The 21,403-nt window shown below is 46.7% G+C and overlaps 1 protein-coding gene across 2 annotated transcripts in view; it reads right to left on the bottom strand.

Annotated features, from left to right (window-relative positions):
• Positions 1-4,314: 4,314 nt before the first annotated feature.
• The window catches only part of EEIG1 (estrogen-induced osteoclastogenesis regulator 1), a 59,600-nt gene continuing 42,511 nt past the window's right edge, over positions 4,315-21,403 (bottom strand). For both annotated transcript variants that reach the window (XM_084820984.1, XM_084820985.1), the window contains 8 exons: positions 18,987-19,103; positions 16,851-16,897; positions 15,493-15,659; positions 14,327-14,431; positions 13,516-13,705; positions 12,011-12,132; positions 10,525-10,594; positions 4,315-9,493 (listed from right to left, as the gene is read on the bottom strand). In XM_084820984.1, coding sequence (XP_084677110.1) covers positions 9,448-9,493; positions 10,525-10,594; positions 12,011-12,132; positions 13,516-13,705; positions 14,327-14,431; positions 15,493-15,659; positions 16,851-16,897; positions 18,987-19,103 — 864 coding nt within the window. In that variant the 3' untranslated portion in view covers positions 4,315-9,447. The remainder of the gene's footprint in view (positions 9,494-10,524; positions 10,595-12,010; positions 12,133-13,515; positions 13,706-14,326; positions 14,432-15,492; positions 15,660-16,850; positions 16,898-18,986; positions 19,104-21,403) is intronic.

Raw genomic sequence — 21,403 nt, 5'->3', positions numbered from 1 at the left:
GCCATAGAGATAGAAAATTAGGGTCACACATGGAGTAATAAAAAGAGATGGTTTAAAAATAATTACGTCTACGCTCACACCATGGCATTCTTGGTTGACATTTCCAGACCTGGGTTTTTCTACTTTCAACGTCCAGTGCAATATATTAAAGTGTGTGCGTGTGTGTGTGTGGCAGGGGGTGGAGGAGAGAGTATTACCATGGAGATGCTCAGGAATGCCATGCTATATCAGTAAAGAATTAAAGCACTATAAAAATATTAGTTATTCATGCTATGTTAATATTAATAGCAATAACAGTAACAGTTATGGCAAAGGGGGGCATTTACATATTTCCAGGACATTTTTACTGTGTGCATTTTTTTCTATCTCTATGACAAAACTTAAAAAAAAACCCTCCTCCTGGTTTCTATTAGGCTTCTATGCATGCAGGACAAAAGTGGAGGAAATACTAAGGAAGTAACATAAACCTTAGAACAAATAGGGCAGTGGCAGAAGCTTCTCGGTGTTGCATCACTTTGAAATAATGTCCTCTATACATGCACACTTCTGGATTTTCACTTATTGCTTGCTGAACCTCTTTGCTTCCTTATTGACCTCTGAAGGCATTTCTACTCGAGGCTTTTATCATTCCTTGGTCATTTGTTTACGGGTTCTTTAGACGATGTCATAACCCTCAAGTTTCACTTCTGTGTCTAACGAGCACTTTTGGCAAGTTTTTTTTTTTTAGAGCAGGGAAACGCAGCACTTAATTGTGAAAGCAAAAGCAAGTGTGATTTCCTCTTGGGTATTTGTGCTATTTCGCTATACCACAGTGCCACCCAGAAGTTACATAGTGGAAAAGCAGGAAAAGGAACACTCTTCGTGTAGTGCTCAGATCTCAATTCTGCGATGAAAGTGAAAGGAGATACAGCAGATTAACAGCATCATGCAGAAAAGCTCTGAGACAGAACTAGGGGTTGGGGGAGTGATTTTTTTTAAAGTGACATTTGTGCTGTGTTGGTAAATGAAGGAAGTAGATGGATATGGGATAAGTTTGAAAGGTGGTACAACTCCAGGCATTGTTTTAGAAAAAAACTGTACACCCGCCACACACACACGCAAACATTTGGGAAACTCAGTCTGCAATCTTATATTCACCCCTGCCCTGGGAGCATGCCCCACTGATTTCAATGGGGCTTCCTTTTGAGTACACACAGATAAGATTGCAATGGCAGCATCTCCTCTTCTCAGCCCAAGTATCAGTATTTATCCAGTCCAACTGAGCGGATCTATGGACAGTTTTTCCTTTCCTTTCCATGCTTTGCCAGTAAAACGGGAACAAAGAGAGACACAACATGTAACTGAGGAGGCGGGATGCATTTCATCCCAAAGCCTGGCGTCTTCTCTGGAGCTCCAGTGTGACATCTTTTGAGGGCAGTCCTCTAGACTCTCCTACTAGGTAAGGGGAGGCATCAGCTCATGTGGCTTTGTGTGTCATTTGTTGTAGATAAATATCAGCAGGACACATGTTACTTTGCTAGGTTTTCCAGTTGTGCACAAGCCACACAACTTAGGAACACTGCAAAACTAATTGCTGGGGAGGCACTAGAAGCACTCCCCGCCTGCTGCACTATTTATCCTAGGGCCAGCTCTGAGTACATGCACAGAGTCCCTTGTCACACGGTGGCACCTTGGGATGCATTGGTGGCAAGGTTAGCCTGTGCGGTCATCTGAATGCTCTTACAATCTAGGACTGCCTTCCGTAACTTGGCACCCTCCAGATGTGTTGGACTACAGCTCCCAGATGCTGAGATTTGTAGTCCAACACATCTGGAGGGCACCAGGTTGCAGAAGGCTGATCTAGGAACTAGGAAGCTTGCCTTATTCTCCAGCCCAGGACTAGGCTGTTAGTGGCAATAGCTCTCCAGGGCCCTACCTGAAAATATCAGGCATTGAATGTGGAAATGGGGACTCTTCCCCTGCACAGATGGTACTCTGGTAAGGACCTTCCCCGAATAAGAGGCATGGCCCCTCCCCTTCCCAGAAGCCTAGCAGAGCAGCACAACCTACGGGCTTCATCATCCTAGATTTCTTGGCCTCTTCTCTTGCTACCAAACAATACAAAATATTGTTTAGGCAAATGTTGGGCTTGTTTGATGGTATGAAAAAGCCCCGGCTTCTGGTTACATTGCTTTGGTCTCCTGTGGCTGAGTTTTGGTGTGGTACTATTGGGATTTCACCATGTCATCTTTGTATTGTTGTTGTATTGCAAGCTACCTTTGAGCCTTGACCAAGTAGAAAGGCGGAGTAGAAATCCAGTAAAGAAAACACACACACCAGAGATCCTCACAATTGCTGCTAGGTGAGAAAACATCAGTGGACACATATCTCATACAGGGCCTAGCAAGAGGTCAGCAAATAAGAATGTTCTTACCTACGATTCTGGGTCAGATCCTGCCTCCTGTCGTACATTGACTGGGGCAATGATATTAATCTCCTTTATAAAGTTTTTACAAGGATTACCAGGAGTGTACAGTTGCAGGATTTTAAACACTGCACTACAAATTGCTAAATATTCTATTACTTACTGGTCCAGGCTCTGGCTACAGGTCCCTAGTCATATGTTACTGCCTTACTAGAGGCCGCGGTGGGAAACCTACAGCTTTCTAGATGTTGCTGGACTCCCAGTTCCCATGAGTATGGCTTATGGTCAGGGATAATGAGAGCTGTAGTCCCAACACCCCCAGAGAGTCACCGGCTCTCTACCCTTACAGTAAGGGTTTAAAATCTGATTTTATCTGGGGTTATCTGCTTCAAACCCTCAGGATAGGAGAGGGTAACAAAATAGATTTTTTAGTCTAGGCATCTTATATTTTCTTTCTGATGGGGAGTAGGGGATGCAAGAGGCTTACAAAATTGTGCTTTATGTAGAGAAAGTGGGAAGAATATTTACTTTTCTCAAACTAGGATGTCAGAGTAGTCAAATGAATTTGATGGGCCATAGATTCAGGACAGACAAAAGGAAGCCTGGCTGCCTATTTGCTACCGGGCCAGGTTTAAGTACTAGTGTGCAAAGCCCTAAACAACTTGAGACCAGGATACCCGAAAGAGTGCCTTCTCCCTTAACCAACCTGTCCATTCCCTGAGGTAATCGGAAGGCTTGCTCCTCGTGGTTCCACATGGACCTATTCCGATCCACCAGAAGAGCCTTGAATGTGGTGGCCCCCTTTCTTTGGAACTCCCTGCCCCTGGAGGTCAGGCAGGGACCAACACTGAGTTGTTTCCAGCACCTCCTGAAAACAGCACTGTTCCAGGAGGCATTCCTTAATTGACCAGTTACAGTTTTTATTGGCACTGTGTTTCTGAACAAGTATATTTTTAATGTGGTGTTTTAATCTTTTTATTCTTTTACTATTTTGTGTTCACTGTTCCAAAATCTGTTCTAGATATGGAGCAGTATATAAATATTATAAATAAATAAAGTCCTTCGTCACATAATACTGTTTATGGAATTCACTACCGCATGATATTATGCTGGCTGGCAGAGTAAATAACTTTAGAAAGGGGATTTGGCAAATTCATGGGGGAAAGAAGTCTATTAACGGAGATTAGCCATGATGGCTAAATGGAACCTCCATGTTCCAATGTAGTCTGCCACGGAATACCAGTTCCATCATCTTCCTGTCCTGCTCATGGGTTTCCTAGAGGCATCTGGTTGGCCATTATTGGGGAGACAGTGAGCCTTGGATCTCATCCAGCAGGGCTCTTATATTTTTAGGATGCAATCCCATCCAGATAGGCCTCCGAACTCAGAGGTGACTGCCTATCCAATGCAGGGCAGGAGAAGCATGGAGGGGATCGTTCCCTCCGCACTCCTCCTGCCCTGCATTTTCAGCTAGACAGCCAACTGCAGCTATCTAGCTGCGGGAGGGCTGAGCAGGGAAGAAGGATGCTGTACGACATACTGGATGTGTCGTACAGGCATTTCCGCCCTCCCTGCCCTGGGATGCCTCCCAGGCACGCCCCGTTTCAGCCACTCCGTGCTCCTATTGCGAGCACGGAGGACGGGGCTGTTCTGCGCTGCCTCCGAGGCAGTGCGGAAGTGGGAGGAGGCCGATTCTCCGGGAACCATCCTCAGAGCGCATGCTCGGAGGTCAGTTCCTGGAAAACAAGATATCCTATGGCCGTCTATCCGCTGTCTAGCGGCCACAGGATTGCTCCCTTGAGAAGTCAACAGTGCTGTATCTAGAGGCTTTGGCTTCCACAAACAGTAACGGGCTGAGCACAAAGAGGTAACACAATGGGGGAAAAAAACCAGCCAAGACAGATCAGATGTGATGTACCAAAACAAAAACACCTTTATTTCCCCCAAAACTGTAATGACATTTGACATTATAGTGATTTCCTCTTTATATTTGTGGCTTCTCTACATTAGGAACCAGATAACAGAGAGTACAAACACAATCGGTTGAGTCAAAGACAGCACAGCATTCCGTTAGAAAACCGAAACACTAGAGGAGCAAGTTAAAAACCATGGTGGTGGTGGTGGGGGGGAGATATCACACATGACTCATCCTCCTCCAGCCCCACAAACTTTTCAAAGAATCCTTGAAAACAGAGCAGCAAAACTAACATCTCTTCTATACTTGCTTTTAACATCAACAGCGTCTTTAGATTTTAATCTGCTTTTACGATTTCAAAGTTTAGAAAGTGTTAAAACCATCTCTTCAAGCCATTTTGAAGTTTGCATAGTCCCATTTTCCCTTTCCAAAAATATCTACGCGCTCTCTCTCACTATAGAATTATCTGAATATAAATTGAGCGCACATCTCATCTGAGCTTCAATAACTTTCCAAGAAAATAAACGCCATCTCTTTTTTTTCTAACCCCCTCAAAAATATGGGCTTAAAAAGCAAAACTAGCAAACATTATTTCTTGAAGCAAGGTAAAGAATAAGAGACTATCCTCTTTAAGTTCCAAGTTCCTTTTACTTCTCGGGGTGGGGGGGGAGAGGAAGACCCCCTTGCTAGCTGGGCAGGGAAAAGGAAAGGTTAGCAAAGGAGATAGCCAGATGCAGAATAAGGTCCCTTTGGACGTGGAGGACCACAGATGCTACAAACACTTGCTACCAGGCACAGAGTTTGTGGGCGCAGCCCAAAGAGACCAGCCCTGTCTACAGGGCTCAGAAAAAGTGGCAGATATTTCCTTAGCTAGCTCAAGGAGGGAAGCAGGAACAAGTGGATTTATTTAGCAGCTCCTGAGATCAAGAGAGGCAGAGGTCTGCTCTCCTCTTGCGTCCCCTCTCCAGGAGGGGCAGACTTAACTTGGGTATTCTAATGCGATGCGTACCTGGCGAGGGGCCGGGGGGGGGAGCCTCCCAGAGGTTCACAAGGTGTGCACAGCCCAGCTGCGCACCCAGAGATTTTTCTTTCAAAGGGGGTGGGGTGGGGAGTACACAGAATATAATAAGAGCAAGCCATTCAAGATCTGAATCAATTTCTCCAAGTTTGAACCATTCTTAAAAGAAAATAATCATGGCTTTAAAAAAAACAGGGAAATCAGTTCTCTGAAGAAGCTTGGGGTAGGCAGGTGAATCCAGAGCCTCTCTATTTTTGCCATAGTACCCACTGCCCCCATCCCACCCTGGTGCCAGACAAATCGAGAAATTCAGGTCTCCAACCCCATTCATGCTTCCATGTACTGGTCTTCCATGACACTGCTGAGCCAGTCTCCTTTTATCCATGCAGTGGGAGGTTACCATGATTCATTCAAGTTCAATGTATAGTGCCTTAGGGAAGTGTTGCCTCACCTATCCCTAAGACAAGGACATTATGCTGGAGACTCTTTGCATTCTTCAGAACAGGTTTTCAAAGGTACCAAAACATAAAAAGTTTCTTACAGAACAGTTGAGCCCAATCTGTTCCCATCTGGCACTGGGCATGGGAGGGAAAAGAGACCAGCTCTCCTTCCCTCTTTTATCGAGCGTCTTTGCTCCTACAAAACATTTTGCACAACCAAGGGCTATACATCTGATAGGGGTCATTGGCAAAAATCCTGAAAAGCATCCAGATTTGGGAATAATATGACTATTAAGGATAAACTTCCTCGGGCCCCTGCTCCCCCCTCCCATGCTAGGAATAATAATTCCCCCCCCCCAAAGAGATAACGATGAAAAATGAATTTTTTAAAAAGCTGCAAAACTCCAGCCTGCTGGATTGATCAACAAAATTCAATACACTTCAAGATCAAAAAAAGAAAAAAGAAAAAAGAGGAAAAGTCTCCAGACAGAACCAGTGGTCTGAGAATTTCAATTAAAAAGAAAAAAAGCACACAGTTCCCCAGACAGTATCTCCAAGTCAACTAGGAACAAAGACACCAATCGGGTCAAGAGAGATAGTGCTTGCTAAGCGGCCAACATTTTAAGCAGCAGCAGAATTGTTGGCTAAAAAATGTTTCCAGCTTTACCACCACAGACCTATTCAACAAATGGACTGTGCTTAGAAGAGCCACAGATGTACTCTGAGGATGAACACCGGGAAAAATCTAGGATTCTTCCAATTCACTTGATCCTTACTAGCAACGCACATATGGGCCTTGTATTAACGAAGGCTCCGTACACGAGAGGTCTGCTTTCATTGTGGCAACACATTTTAGCCCCAAGGATTTTAGCAGCTAGCAAGCTGACAGCCGCTGAAAGATAAGCCCCAGAAAGTCACTGTTCACACAATAGCCTTTCCCTAGCTCTTCCTTACTACGGAAATACAATGAGGGGCAAGGCTGGAAGCCACTCTCTTTACACAGGCTCCATGGTCCTCCACAGGTTTTGCAATCCTTTGGCCACAGAAGGGGAAAAAGTCTTCCCTTTTCTCAAGGCCTGGAAACAGAAGGCTATGCTAAAAAGAGTATTTATTCCAAAGAAACATCTCAGCAGCTTCCTACCAGGAGACAGGCCTGGCCGTAAGTGGAGCAAAGGCACATTTCTGGTGCCTCTTCCTTTCCTCGGGACTACTGAACTCTCAAATCACAGCAAAGCTAGCCTGCTTCTGAGAGTCTGTCCTTGCAGTTCTGCGACTCAGACAACACAGTTTTACCTAGGCAGGAGGCAGCCACTACAGCAGTGATGGGCAACCTGTAGGCCAAAACATCTGGAGGGCCACAAGCTGCCCAGCCTTGCACTACAGTAACGCTGGTAACCCTTCCCTCCCAATTCCCAGTCATTCTCCTGAATTCCTTCTGTGGTAGTCTATTCATGTGCACTGCTGTTACAAACACAGCCAATCATCACTTGGGCATAATTAACCCTGGGGAAGAAAAAACGAGAGACACCCCTGTCCCCCCATTCCTTCTACCTTGCTGCATGTGAAAAAGCGTGCATGCGTGTAAACATACACAGGTGCTACGTGCACATGCATTAACAAAGGGATGGGCAACTCCAGATGTTTTAGCTCACAACTCCCATGATCCCTCACCATTGGCTATACTGGCTAGGGATGATGGGAGCTGTAGGGCAAAACCTCCGGCGGGCTACAAGGTGCCCAGCACTGTGTTAACAAGATGTAACAGCCTTGGCCACGTTCTTGCAAATGTGGCCAGTGGCGTATCCCATGTGCATAAACTGGCAAGTGTGCTTTCCACAGAACGACAGCGAGGAAAGTGAGGGGAAAAGAGGCATTATGAGGAAGAGGGCTTAAAGGCAGAAACTGTACACAAGGGACCAGAGAGCCCCACCTGCAACAGGAAAGCCCCTTAGATCTGTGCCTATAGATCTAGCTGCCAGGAGAACATCATAATGGCACAGGGTAGGAAAGGTTAGTTCAGAGTTTCCTCCTTTTGCACACACATGAACTTTATTATTTTGCCGCATCTGAATGCTGCAGGGAGGGGAGAGCATCAATTTCACAGAGAAACAATCCCCACATACATCAAAAAGCCTGGCACACTAGGATGAGGTGTTAAGCCTTTATCAAATGAGTACACCAGGCTTAGCTTGGCCCAGCAAGGAGCGGATTAGAATCCATATACTAAACCAGCCTTCCTCCAAATATGTTGCACTACAACTCCCACTATCCCCACACAGCAAGCTGGCTGGGGCTGATGGGGGATGTAGTCCAACACATCTGGCTGGCACCTGGCTGGGGAAAGGCGTGCTAAAATGGAGCAACAGGTATGTGGACAGATTTAGGCACATATTAGACAAAGCTTCTTCACAATGGATTTGGCAGAGCAAAGGAGGCTGCACTTATTACAGCAGCAGCACCCCGTTCCAAATCAAGGCCCAACCAGAATCAGGGTGGGGGTGGAGAATCACTCACGCCCCAGATTTGGGAGAGTGTGAAAACACTCCCGCCCAGAATGGAAAAAGAGTATCGTAATCCCAACTTATTTTTCTGGGCCTGAAGGCAGCACTATCGGGGCATGTTGAGTGTTTCTCTACTGGCCTCAAATGAGTAGGCGGTACGTAACTGGGCTTGGAAGCTTCACTGTTGTAACCACCTCTACCAACCTAGGAACAGTAGCTGGTAGTTGCAGCAACAAAGAAAACACCCCGCACGCAGATGCTGCTTCTGAAACAAGCTTGTCGCTGGCGTCTTCTCAGCCACGTCTGGAATCCTTAAAGTGGTCCCTGAACTGGAAACCAAAGGAAGTCACCCCTTCCATGCCCTGCAGTAGAAGGGGAATTTCTGCAAGGCTGCCACTGGGGACACCAACAGCATTCATAATCTCTTTGTTTGCCTGTTTTTAAGCCCATTAACTTCCATTTCTTAGTGACTCCTGAAACACACTTCTGGAAAGAAAACAACAACCACCAACCAAATGCAAGCCATTTCCTATGAATGGACGATCTTTGGGGCTTTGGGCTTTAAAATAAAATTTAGGGTACGTAGTCGTAGGCCTCACAGCTAAGCTCCCTTGCCATCGGCAAGGGGGAAGCCTGTTGACAAAACACCCAGGTTCGATAGCACACCCACACAGCTGCCTCTGCATTCCATTCATGATGGTTCTTCTCCCCCTCCCCCCCACAACTGCAGTCTTTGGTGGGGAGGGGAAGCGTTCACAGTGGTATAACCCAATGGCTGAGACAGGATCAAAGGGATCCCACAAATGAGGCGCGGAGCACGGAATGAAGTGGGGTGCGGAATCCTCCTCCTCCCATTGGTGATGAAGAGGCTTCAAAGCAACACTTGAGACTGGCAGGAAGATTATGGGATGTTTCCAGATATCTGCTTCATGTTCCCCCAGATTTGAGCAAAAGTGCATGTCCTGGAGTGTCTTCTTCTCAGAGCAGGTCTGGAGCGCACACACATCACAGGATGACCGGGGGGAGGAAGGGGGCTGGGAAAGTCCAGCCTGGGATGTTGCGTGAAGAAAGGGTTAAAAAGAAAAGGAGGGAGGGGGGAATGGCATCCATCGTGACTGTGGATGAGGCAGGGGACCGTTTCCAGCAGGTCTACCCTGTGCTGTTCACATTTAATGGGTTTCGATTACCACTGGCTCGTAAACTCCAGATGAGACTCTGTGTGAGAAAGGAAGGGAGAACACTGTTATTTCGTGTGTGAGAGCAGGGGTGCAGACCCCACTCCAAAGCGCCTCAAGTTGAATGACGAAATTAAGAACTTGTCTAATGAAGATATTGAAAGTTAACTAACCTGGCCTGAAATCAAACATCAGAAAGCTTATTTGGGTGGGTAGGTGGAGAAAGAGAGAGACAGACATTGCTTTAATACACCGAGCTTTACTGTGTTACTGGCAGGGCACTGCTGTGCTATCAAGAGATGGTTTCCCACACAGGCAAATCTCAAAGGTCTCTTCTTATTTAGTTCCCTTGCATGGCATGCTTTATTAGACTGTGACGTCGGCACGTCGGACTATATCTTCTAACTTACATATGACGCCTAACATAGCGACAGGTGCAGCAGGAGTAGCCAATGAAAGTGACTGTGACTTGTTCTTGAGTGAGTCAGCATACGCGGCCCATGGGTTTGTGCTTTCAGAACGACGCATATGCTTTCGTATTCACAGCAGAATATGAAGCAGCAGAATCCAAAGGACAAGGAGCCGGGGCTGTAGCTCAGTGGCAGAGTACAAGTTCTGCATGCAGAAAGTCCCAGGTCCAGCCTTGGCATTTTCAGGTAGGGCTGGGAAAGAGCCCTCCCTGAGACCCTGGAGAGCTGCTACCAGTCACTAGACAATAGACAATACCGAGCTAGAAGGATCAATGGTCTAACTTGGTATAAGGCAGCTTTATCCACAGAGCACGTGGACCCAGAGTGAACAAGAAGAGCGCCAACGTTTCACTTGACCAGTGACAGGTCTGCCCCTCGCAAACCCCCCGCCCCCTGGCCCTTCAATCCTGTCAGGGCAGTACCTCCCAAGACCTCCTCTTTCTCCAGTATTTCCCAGGCACTGCCTGCTGCCCGTGTGCGCTTGCCAAGAACTTCTGAAGTTCTGGATTAGCAGGACACACACAAAATACTGGCTCAAGCACCTCCTATGAACCAAGCCCTAACCCTAGCCTTTGAAAAGGCGCCTGCTCAGGGACTCCACCTGTTTGCAAGCTGAATTCCGCTCAGCGTAGTTGTGCCATCTCTGCTCACAAACAGCCTCAGGTTACTATCTGTAAAGAAAAACACAGGACAGGGAAGAATGAAATACGAAGCCGCAACACCCCAGGAGGCCTCATATATGCTGTACTGCACACAAAATTACACCACCTTCAGCATCAGGTGCTCTCGGTGGCAGTGTGTTTGAGGAAGTGCTGTTCGTACTAGGTTAGGTGCTCCAAGCGAAACGGCAAAAGATGTGGCGTGAAGAACGGGGAAAAAGGAAGTGGGATTCTTGGTCCTGCTTAGGCATAAACCAGGACAGGAAGTTGGATTGGGATTCACAGGAGTTACGCGCAACATGGAACATGCCACACGCCCAAGGAAATGCCTTCATCCCCCCACCCCCACCCCGGACAATCTGCTACAGCTCGGGGTTTCACTGCCTTCCAAATTACTCCCCACGCCCCAAGGGGACACAGCTTCCCATTAGGACACATCTCACATTGAGACGACGGTACTATCACAGTGCCTAGGAGCCAAGCGGATGAGAGACAAGGCTCTCCGGGAGGAGTACGCTTGTCAACTCCCTACCCGAGCAGCGCAGGGTTCCCATGCTGAGGAGCAGCTGCAGGGGCAGCTATCACACCAACCAGCGGTGGAAGGGGAACTATGGTCTCCTTATGCTACTGCCAGGAAGATCATGCCAAATCCTTGACTTTATCTTGTTACTGTTATTGTCATTTGAATGTATGCGTTGCTTCCCACTGCACAAAGCAGTCCCAAAGAGGACTCACACACACACAAAACACAGGAATACTTTACGCCACTGCTCTGGGACTGGAGGGTTGAAGGGAAGTACACCCTGGCCTTATCCATCAGCTGGAGGTCTAAGGGCCGCTGGGAGGTTACACACCCTGCTTCGCAGGAAGAACATCATGGGGAAGCCCAGCCTGACCCCATCCATCAGCCAGAAAAAGAGCAGCTGCAGTGAGCTGACTTCCCCCTTCCTTGCCAGAGAGAACACTCTGCTCAGACTGCAGATTGCTCTAGGATGGGGAAGCAAAAGGGAAACACTCTGGCCTCTGACACTGGAACAAGGGCTACCGGGTCAGCGGCATGCCCTCTGTCCAAACAAGAGAAGGTCAGCCTGGCCTCAGCCAGGTTATACATGCCTGTTTACAACTTGCCACTGTGTTTCTGGCCTTGTCAAACTGATCTCTCTCCTCCATCTTTTCCCTCCACTCCCCCTTCCCTTGTGTCTTGTCTTTTGTGAACCTGAGGGCACAGCCCACCTCTCTCTTTTTTATTTAATTGATGGGAGCTGCTTTGGAGACAATATTTGTCTGAAAAGCAGGAAGAATAGGTTAACAATAAAATACATTCTGTGTGTTCAGGAGGCAAAGTGCGAACCAGGCCTTAAGTTGAGAGAACACGAAGATCTCGGAGGACAAGAGTTGAGCTCCATTTGGGAAACGCTAGATATTGACCTTCAGTGTTGCTGACGTCTGTGAAGTCCTGACTCTGCATGATTTTCTCTACTATGTCGTCGGCATCGATCCGGGTGTCATCCACCCATGTGGGGTGGCTTTCCACAGAATCCTTTTTCCTCCTGATGGAAAAAAAATTTGAAAAGTGGGGGCGGAAATGCACCGGTGCTGAACACTTCCATTTCTGACTGCAGGGGGTGGGTGGGGAAAACAGGTGTTGCTTTTCTATCGCAGAATTCTCACCCCCATTTTTGGGCTCCATCTTTCTCATTTCCACTAACCCCAGAAATTTAACGTATTTTCTGTTGGTTACAGAAAATCTTCCGTTACAGTTTTTACTTGTGATGCACATGAGGGTTGTGCATGACGCAGTTTTAAAAAATTCACTGGTCTGCCTCTCAACTTCAAAGCCAGTTGCGAAACGGAACAGCAGGGACACAGTTCAGCGGCACAGCGCACGCTTCGCGTGCACACGATCCGAGGTTCAGTGCTCGGCATCTCCAGCAGCAGGGCTGGAAAAGTCCTAGACTCTGGCTCTCCAACTTGTTGGAGTACCACTCTTATCAGACCTTACCATTGGCCAGGCTGGCTGGGACTGAAGGGAGCTGAAGTCCAGCATCATCTGTAGGGCCACAGGTTCCCCACCCCTGCAGTCAACAGTCCTGGGCTAGATGTACCAGGGGTCTGACTCATCATACGGCCATGGGCATGTTCACACATAACAATAGCGCATGAATCCCATTAATTCTCACTATGTTGCTCCCACTCGCACAAACGGGCAGGCAAAGCCAGGCAGAAATGGTGCGACATCCAAACTTGGAATTATGGTTTATTGCACACAGACAAGCTAGGATTTGTAAGCCAACAACAAACCCTAGTTTAAAGCTGGCTTATGACTTCTGGGCACAATAAACCATATTTATTGCAATAAACTATTGTTTGGCCACAATAAACCATAATCCTAGGTTTGGACATCATACTAGGCTATCCTTGCCTGGTTTTGTTTGCCTACAAGTGGGAGAAGCAAAGCAGTAGCCAAGAGGCTGCGTGCATGAGCGTACTGCTGTTCATAGGGCGCTTATAATAAGCAAGACATTCTGGGTTATTGGTATGTGCACACATGGTCAATATGTGCAAAGATTACAGGGAGAGGCTCTAAATTAGTGGCAGAGCACGCACTTTGCATGAAGAAATTCCTAAATTCACACTCCTGCATCTTTAGTTGAAGGGTCTCGGCATAGCACAGCAGGGCTTTGCTGCTAGTCAGAGTAGACAGTACTGGCCTAGATGGACCAACAGTCTTACTCAGTTTAAGGCTGCTTCATAGAGACACTCCCGTCTCCCAGGACACAGAGACTGATCTCCCATTACAGCAACTAATCCGAGCCTTACCCAACCTGGTGCCCTCCAGATGAGCTGGACTACAACTCCTATCACTCCCAGCCACCAGTCCAACGCATCCAATAGACACCAGGCTAGGGAAGGCTGAACAAACCAGCACCCACCTGGATGATCTGTCCAACAGAAGGTTTGGTCTTGGCGGCCGAGGTGGCTTCTCCAGCTTGTGCTCTCGCTCGCCCTCCGGGCACTCCACTGTCATGCTGAGCCCTCCTGAGGCACTGCTGCTGGTGGAGGTGTTCCGGCGGTGGGTCAGGTCAGACATGCTGGAGGACCGCGAGTGCTCAGTGCTGTAGCCTGTGAACAGATGTGCTAATTGCTATGACTGGTCCACCTCCCCACGTCACAACCAACAGGCAGGAGTATGGCTATGCCATTCCCGCCACATATAGGTAGGGCTTTATTGGATTAAACAACACAATTCTTGCTCCAAGCATGCAATCTAAAATAGACAAAGGGAAAACCAAAACGGAAGGCAAAAAGCTGAGTTTAGCGTCAATGGCAGTGTCCCTCCTGGGCCAAATATCAGAAGGAAGAGAGGGGTGTGTGTATGTGTGTTAGTTAAACCCACAGGCCCAACTGGAAGTCCCTGCAGCTATTGAAATTTAAAAAACACATGCACTGAAGTGCATGCACTGAATGAACTGTCTAGTTTGGTCCTCTAATTCAGTTTAAAAAGGGAAATTACAAACCTGGAGTCCCATAGATGTCAGAAAGCAGCACATAGCTCTGCCGCTTCTCCAAGCAGTCTTACTTTGCTCTTTAGCATCTTGCCTGGCTCTTGATGAAGAATTTGCTAATGCAACATTCCAGACAGCATGGCAAGAACAGGTTTACACAGAGTGATGCTCACTGAGGCACAGCAATATAGCACACTTTGGGTTTCCTTGGCAAGCTATGCGATAAGCAATTAATTACCTGAGATTTTGGATTGCTGGCTGGCGTAACTCGAATTTCGTGAGTGCCCTGAATGAAATACTTCCTCTGGACTGGACAGGTTCTGATCTGGTTCCTCTGGTACCCCTGATAAGAAAATGACAGTCAGAAAGATTGCTGGCAATCCGCAGCTACATAGTTCGGTCTTTTCCTGTTGGGAGGCTCTGTGGAATCTCTTGCTTCAACTGGCTTGGACTGAGGAAGCCACGCCATCGAATGTCAATATTATCCCTGCAGTAGCAGCCACAGCCCTGGAACTGCCAGGCAATTTTCTGCTAGGACTGTATGAGAGATTCCCTTGGCCTATCTCCCCCTGATCCACTAAGAGGGCAGCCAACTCCTGAACTAGGGGCACTCTTAATTACTGGGTGAAGTGTACACTCTTTTTGCAGAGGATTCCATTAGTAAAAACAAAAAACCACCACTGCAGGCATTTATCAAGAACAGGGTTAGGATGATGCATTCCAAGGAAAGGGTTTGGTTCCTCCTTGCTTTTGCTCCCCTTCAATGCCTACCATCCTTCGTCCTCTTCCCATGCAATTTAACAAGCACATGGTAGCACTATAGACTATTAGCACATGATGCCCACTGTCAGTTGTACAAGTGGAAAGGGAGAAGAGAGACCGAAAGAAGAATCTGAAGACAGATGGGAAAAGTCTTAAAATGGGCTTTTGGCCTGGTTTTCTAACTCCAGATATAGTCAGCTTTTTATATTGAGGATGTGTGCTGGGTGAATTTGTGTAGAGTTCTGGGATAAAGAATAGCGGGATTGCCAGCAAGGAGAGGAGCAGGGGAGAACCACAATGCAGTGGCGCAGCAAGAAGAGGACAGCATAGCTCACAGAAGGCTTTGTTAAAAGGAAAAGAACGGCACTAAAGGAGGGAGAGAGGGAAGCAGCCAAATTAACGGATAGGGGAGCTGTTCCAGCCTAGACAACAGGGTGGTGCAAGGCAAGGAGACAACAACAACAAGTGGGGGCGAATGGAAAATGGAGATCGACAGCAAAGAAGCTTGAGCAGGACAGTGGGAGTGTGGCGAGTGTGGGAAAGAGCTGCAGCACTAAAACACAAGAACCGCAAGCCCGGAGTTAATGCAGAACGTGGCAGGGGTTTGGCCTGAGTACTTTACACGATGCATATTTCCCGTACCCGAGCTGAGAATGGTGGGCCTGGGCTTGTTCTGACGGACCGAGCCAATAGTGGCAGATGTGCTACTGCTGGTGGTGCTGCTGCTGGTCGTCCCCTCACCTTTACAGGTGAGCTGGAGGGTAGAGTCCTGGCCTGGGATGGCGATCGTTTTGGCTGTGGATGGAGGTCTGCAAAAAGCCAACACACACGCACACTCCTTAACAAAAAATAGTACTATTAAGGAACAGTGGCCGGTAGAGTGGGGAAAATCTGCACTGATCATTTTGTTTTACTCCAGTGCAATAAAGGAGAGAATTTACAAGTCACGGGCCCTGTAAATAACACCACAGGAAAAAGGCCTTTCCTATGAAACGTTTCACGAAGTCCTTGAAAAATTCTATAGTAGCTGCTTAAGCACCCATAAGCAGAGATTAGCACATACGGTGAAGTTGCTAGCGTGGCAAAAACAGCTCTACCTTGCACAATGGGCCCCTTGACATCCTACAGTGAAAACTGAACTGATTTGACAGTCTTGAGATATATTTGCAATTGTTCCCCTCCTTCCCTAAATTGACCTAACAAAGGAGAAATAGCCAACAGTGAATGTGTAGCTGAATCCTGACATAGATACTTTGGGCGCAATCCTATGCACATTTAGACAGAAAAGAGGCCTCCAACTCTCGGCGTGCCTCAGCCAGCCATGGGGCATGCTGGGAGTTGTAGGCCTTTTTTCTGTCTAAACACGCATAGGATTGCGCCTTCAAAAGGGTTATTACATGATGCCTGTAACCAGAGATGGCAGGCGAAGTTGATCTCTGGTGGAAACTGCGAGTCATTGCCATGGGGAAACACGGGGGATGGGTGGGGTGGCAGCAGAGGGGAGGAAACAATGGGAAAGCACTCCCTTACTGGTAAACATCGAGATCGCGGTGGCAGCAGGAGCACCTCGCTCGGTACTGTGCAAGTGCGTGGTTGCCGACAGGGTAGCAATCTTCTCTGACATCAGCAGCCCACCCGTGTGTATCTGGGGGGGCGAGCACAGCCAGTCAGCAACCATATACTTGTACAGTACCGAGCAAGACACCCCCACCTCCACTGCTGCTTCAACAGCTACCAGGGTAAGGGAGGGATTTCTCATTCCCCATCGTCATCGCTGCACAGCAGTGGCCACCACCAAGCCATTTCACTAGCCGTTGCTATCTGTAACCCCGTGGAGAAGCGGCTGGTTGTAGCCTCCAGCTATGTGGTAACATAGCATTACACCCCAACCACACCCTCTGCCTAGAGAGCAAGCAGGCAGTGGTGTGATGTCCTTGGGCTTTGCGCATGGTTCCCCATCATCTGTTCTTAGCTTAACAGCTCATTTAAGAACTACTCACGTTTTGAAGCAAGGGTCTCCAGAGAGCAGGGACATGCCGATTGTTACCTGTGGAAGATTGAAAAGGGTACTGTCTATACCTACAAAAAGCAGTTCCCAACATTTCACCCCACTCCAATATTTATTTTGGCCATAGTGTAATGGGGGAATGCAGTCTACCATTGATTTAAAAAGTTTTTCCAAGCATGTGCATGTACTCGTTTGGTAAGCTGGTCATCTGTACAGTCCTGCCAAGTCGTGAGGAGAAATCTTACCCCTCTCTTGCTGTTTCTCTGGATTTCTGATCAAGCACAAGACCTTGGTCAGATGCCTCTCACCCTTTTGAAGAACAATGTAAGGGACTGGTTTACTATGATGCACAAAGTGGTAATTTACCACTGGGTATGTGAATCATCATCATCTGTATTCACCAACGCTAAGAAAGAGTGTTGCAGGATGGAGCTGGGACGACAGAACTAGGCTTGAATCAACAGCAGCAGATATAGCCTCCATCACAGTGGTGTCCCCTCACAAGCATACACTTTTACTGTTTCTCATATAAAGAAATAGCAGCCATCCATAGCTTTAGGGGAAATGTAAAGGCCTTCCTTGGGAATACTGCTGCAGTGAGAGTCCATGGGGCCCAGCCTTCACTGGCAAGGGTCCCTCAGGGGGGTGCAATATGTGCCCCTTCCGCATGTATCCATCTGTCCTGGGTGCTTTGCTAGTGACTAACGAAGAATCAATTCTCCCCATTCAAGATGTCTTCTGCTTTGTGTCATTCGGCTTTACTAGTCAGCTGCTGAACAGAGCCCCCCACCCCTGTCCCCTTCTTTGGTTTCATGGCCCTCAAGCCACATGGCACCCATGCACAACCCACTCCATTTCCACACCATCTGCAAGGCAGCCATGGGGAAATTTCGGGTTGTGCAGGGAACTAATCTCCACAGCCAAAGGTGTGATTTCGGAATGAGGCGGACCACAACACCTAACATTACTTCCTACACTTCCAATTGTGTGCAAGTTTCACAAGCTGGCACACCCCTGGAGAGAATCTAAGACAAATCCTTGCAGTACTTAAACATAAAACAAGAGATACTGGGGTTCACCTGGCAGTTTGCTGTAGCTACTAAGCGGAGAGAAAATGATCTCGGCACATGCTCAGAAATGGTATCCTCTCCAGCCAACGGACACAAACCAAAAAGCCTCCCTTTCATCTAATGGATTATGTGGGGAAACTGGATCCAAGAATCCAACACTCATTATTGAATCAGATATTAGTGGAATTCTCATGGCCCAAATAATTAGGCACTGGAGCATTTAGTTGTCAGACTTGTGAGAACAACTTGGTCACAAACCGAATTAAAGGATGCAGTGTTTTCTGGATTAAGGCCATCCTGAAGGAAGACCAAACTGAGCCATAGTATCACCTTTTAGAAAACAGATGTAACAGAAAGCCATTGTTTCCCTTCTAGAAGGAGCCATGGCGAGACTTAGGCTTATATGCTCTCTGCTCCCCCTTTTCATCATCAAAAGGAGTTTCTTTCCATTTTAAGCCAGCCACAGTTTCTGGTGACATCCAAACTCAGAGAACTGTGGTTTGTTTAACATTATGGTTTGAAAACAAACCAGGATCTGAAACCATGGTTTGACCCTTGTATGTTCTCATTAACAACAGATCTAAAACAAACCACAGTTCCCAGAGTTTGGACATCATTGGGAACTATGGCTGGTTTAAAACCAGAAGTGGAAGCTTCTGATCTCCTCTACAGGTATAAAAGAGGAGAGGAGAGGGGGAGTGAATGAGCTCTGCAGGCGCTGCAACTTTTTCTCATAGCCAGGAACACATGGTTTCCCATTACATCTGAGCCAGGCCCAAAGAAATCAAAAGTTGCCCCCAAAAGCAATGGCAACATGGCAATACATGGCTTGCACTACTATTTTTTGCTGAGCATATGGGTCTCCACTGAATTTCCACACATCCTAAATGGGAAATGTTTTTTCTAGAGTTGGAACAAGCCTCTTTTTTGAACACTCAGGTGCCCAAGACATCACAACTGGAAGGAACAGGGAGGGGGAAAGAAAGAGTTCTTCAAATATATACTTCCAGGGTGAAATGCAGGCACAGCACCAGCCAATGGGAATCCTCCGCATTTACCTTCAGGATGGAATTATCTTGCCGGGTATTCTTGGTGTCGTATCCCTCCAGCAAGCAGCATCGGACCGTGAACCCAGAGCCAGCAAATTCTGCCAGATTCAGATCAGCAAAACCTAGCTGTGAAGTCAACATTTGTTTTTTTAAAAAATAGCTCAGTACTTTGCACCACACAGTGAAGGAAAAATAAAAGGAAGAGCACCAAATGGAGCAGGCCACATAACTTGGCAGTATCTACATCCTAGCATGGAACATGTCACATTCCTAACCCCAAGTAATTCCTGAAACATTTACATACAGGGCAAAGGAAACAGAACTGTCATTCTGGCAAGGACAGCGTTAACCCACCCAGGGCTATTGCATAACCAAGGACACAGAAGACACTAGGTCAATGATGTGGAAAAACACACTCCTATGCGCGCACACAAACATAATAAGGCACTCTTTGTACTGTGCCACCCCAGAATGCATTGCAGCATGCACACCAAGAGATGAAAGGATATTGCCTTAGATGAAATCAGCATGCAGTTCCTAAGAAACAAGATTGAGAGAATGTGGGGAAAGTGCGTTTCAGGCTCGTTTTGAAGAAAATCTGGGGAACGAGTTAAAAACTCCCTTAGGGGAAGTCAAGGGGAAGTCCAGGAACTTGACCCACGTGGATGAGATGGGCTACAGGCCTCATTTTAGGACTTCCTCACACATTGATCTACTTAAGAGAGCAAAGGAAGCTTTCAGGAATTATGTTTTCAGGTATTAAAGCCTATTTTCCCTCTAGATGCCAGAAGAACTGAAGGTATGACTGGAAGGAATGAAAAAAAGGACACCACCAACAGGAATGACAGTGGCAAAAGAAACAGAAAAAGAAGTACATACAGCTAAGGTAGCTGCTCCATTTCTATGTTCTCTTCCCTACTAACTCTTGAAGAAAAGCAGGCCAGGTCATGCTGTACAGCTCAACTTTAGGTAGTCTATAACCAGCACATTTCCAATGAACCATTCCAGGTCATCATGGGACAAAATCAGTTTCAAAGCACACACTTGGACTTGTTTATAAGGGGTTGGAACCCTAAAGAAGAGTTCTTCATGCAGGCTTTTCTTTACCAAAGTTACATCATTAGTCAAAGTCTCTTAACACAGCTGGCCCTCCAAACTTCATTACCACAAGCATTATACAGTCACGTAGTCACAATGCTCTGTTTTTGGATATGCATCATAATAAACACAGCTGGAGGAGCTACCACTACTAAAAGCGGCAGGGGCAACTTTGTTTTGGGTGCAAGCATACAGCACTGTGTTAAATCCAGAAGCAAATTAAACCCTTGAATACTCCTGTATCTGCTGTAGGATCGTGCAGTTCCTCCATCCATATAACCTAGTAAGAAGCCTTTATTTGGTGTTTTTCTGGGGTGTTCAAAGCACTTCACATGTTATTTTACTAAATCTTACAACAATCCTACCTATTGCTTTGGGATATTTTAAGGAAATATAAATAAGGTGTTTTATAGATTTTTTTTTAAAAATAAAAAATAAATAAGAGCAGGTCTCTAGCTGGTGTGGGGGGGTATGGAAGCAGAGAAGGTGGTTTGTTTACACTCCTCTGGAGAGTTTCTGGAGGGGTGACATTCGAACTGAGGACTTCCCCAACTCACTGTTTGCAGTCTTAGGGCATTAGAGACGTAACAGTTAAACCAGTCAGAGAACCCCTAGGCCAGTTCTGGGAGCTGGAGCTAAGGCTCTATGACAGAAAATTCTTAGCCCCTTCACCAATCCCAGGGGAAGCAGTAACAGTGAAACAGACATTAAATTGATACAGAAGCATGTAGTGTAGAAGCACCATTACACCATACTGACTCCTGCCCATTTTCTCCCTGAAATCTCTCATCTTAGGAAGTTTGGGGAAAACAAAAATACCCATGTCCTCTTAAAGAGGGAGCGATGGTAGCAGACCTGCATTGAATTAGCCTTAAAAACAGTGGTACAACATTGGTGTTCTTAAAGAATGCCACACATTTTCTCTTCTGTTATTCTACTGTCTTATTATGTTAATTATATCCATTTTATTTAAAAGATTTATATCCCATCTTTCCACCATGTGTGTCATCAAAGTGGCTTAAAACAAGTCTTAAACACAGCATAAAATGCCAACAGGAAGACACACTGAATAAGTCTAGAAAACAAAACAAAAAAGCTAGACAGCAGCTAAGAACGGATGACTATGAGTTGCTGTTAAAGGCTTGAGAAAACGGGTCAGATTTAAATAGGCATCTGTGAAACCTCACTGCCCTTACATAGAAGAGAAGACCCCTAGTTATGAGCACAGCACAGGCACTTCAGACATTCCTGAGCTACTTTTTGAAGTCTCAGTGGTCAACCAGGTGCCACCATTCACTTGATAAAGACAACATGCCCGTGTGGAATTC

The sequence above is a fragment of the Heloderma suspectum genome, chromosome 14, assembly GCF_057233095.1.
Source record: "Heloderma suspectum isolate Gila_16-S chromosome 14, 16-S_ref, whole genome shotgun sequence".
Classification (NCBI taxonomy): Eukaryota; Metazoa; Chordata; class Lepidosauria; order Squamata; family Helodermatidae; genus Heloderma; species Heloderma suspectum.
This window is presented reverse-complemented; position numbering and strand designations above follow the sequence as displayed.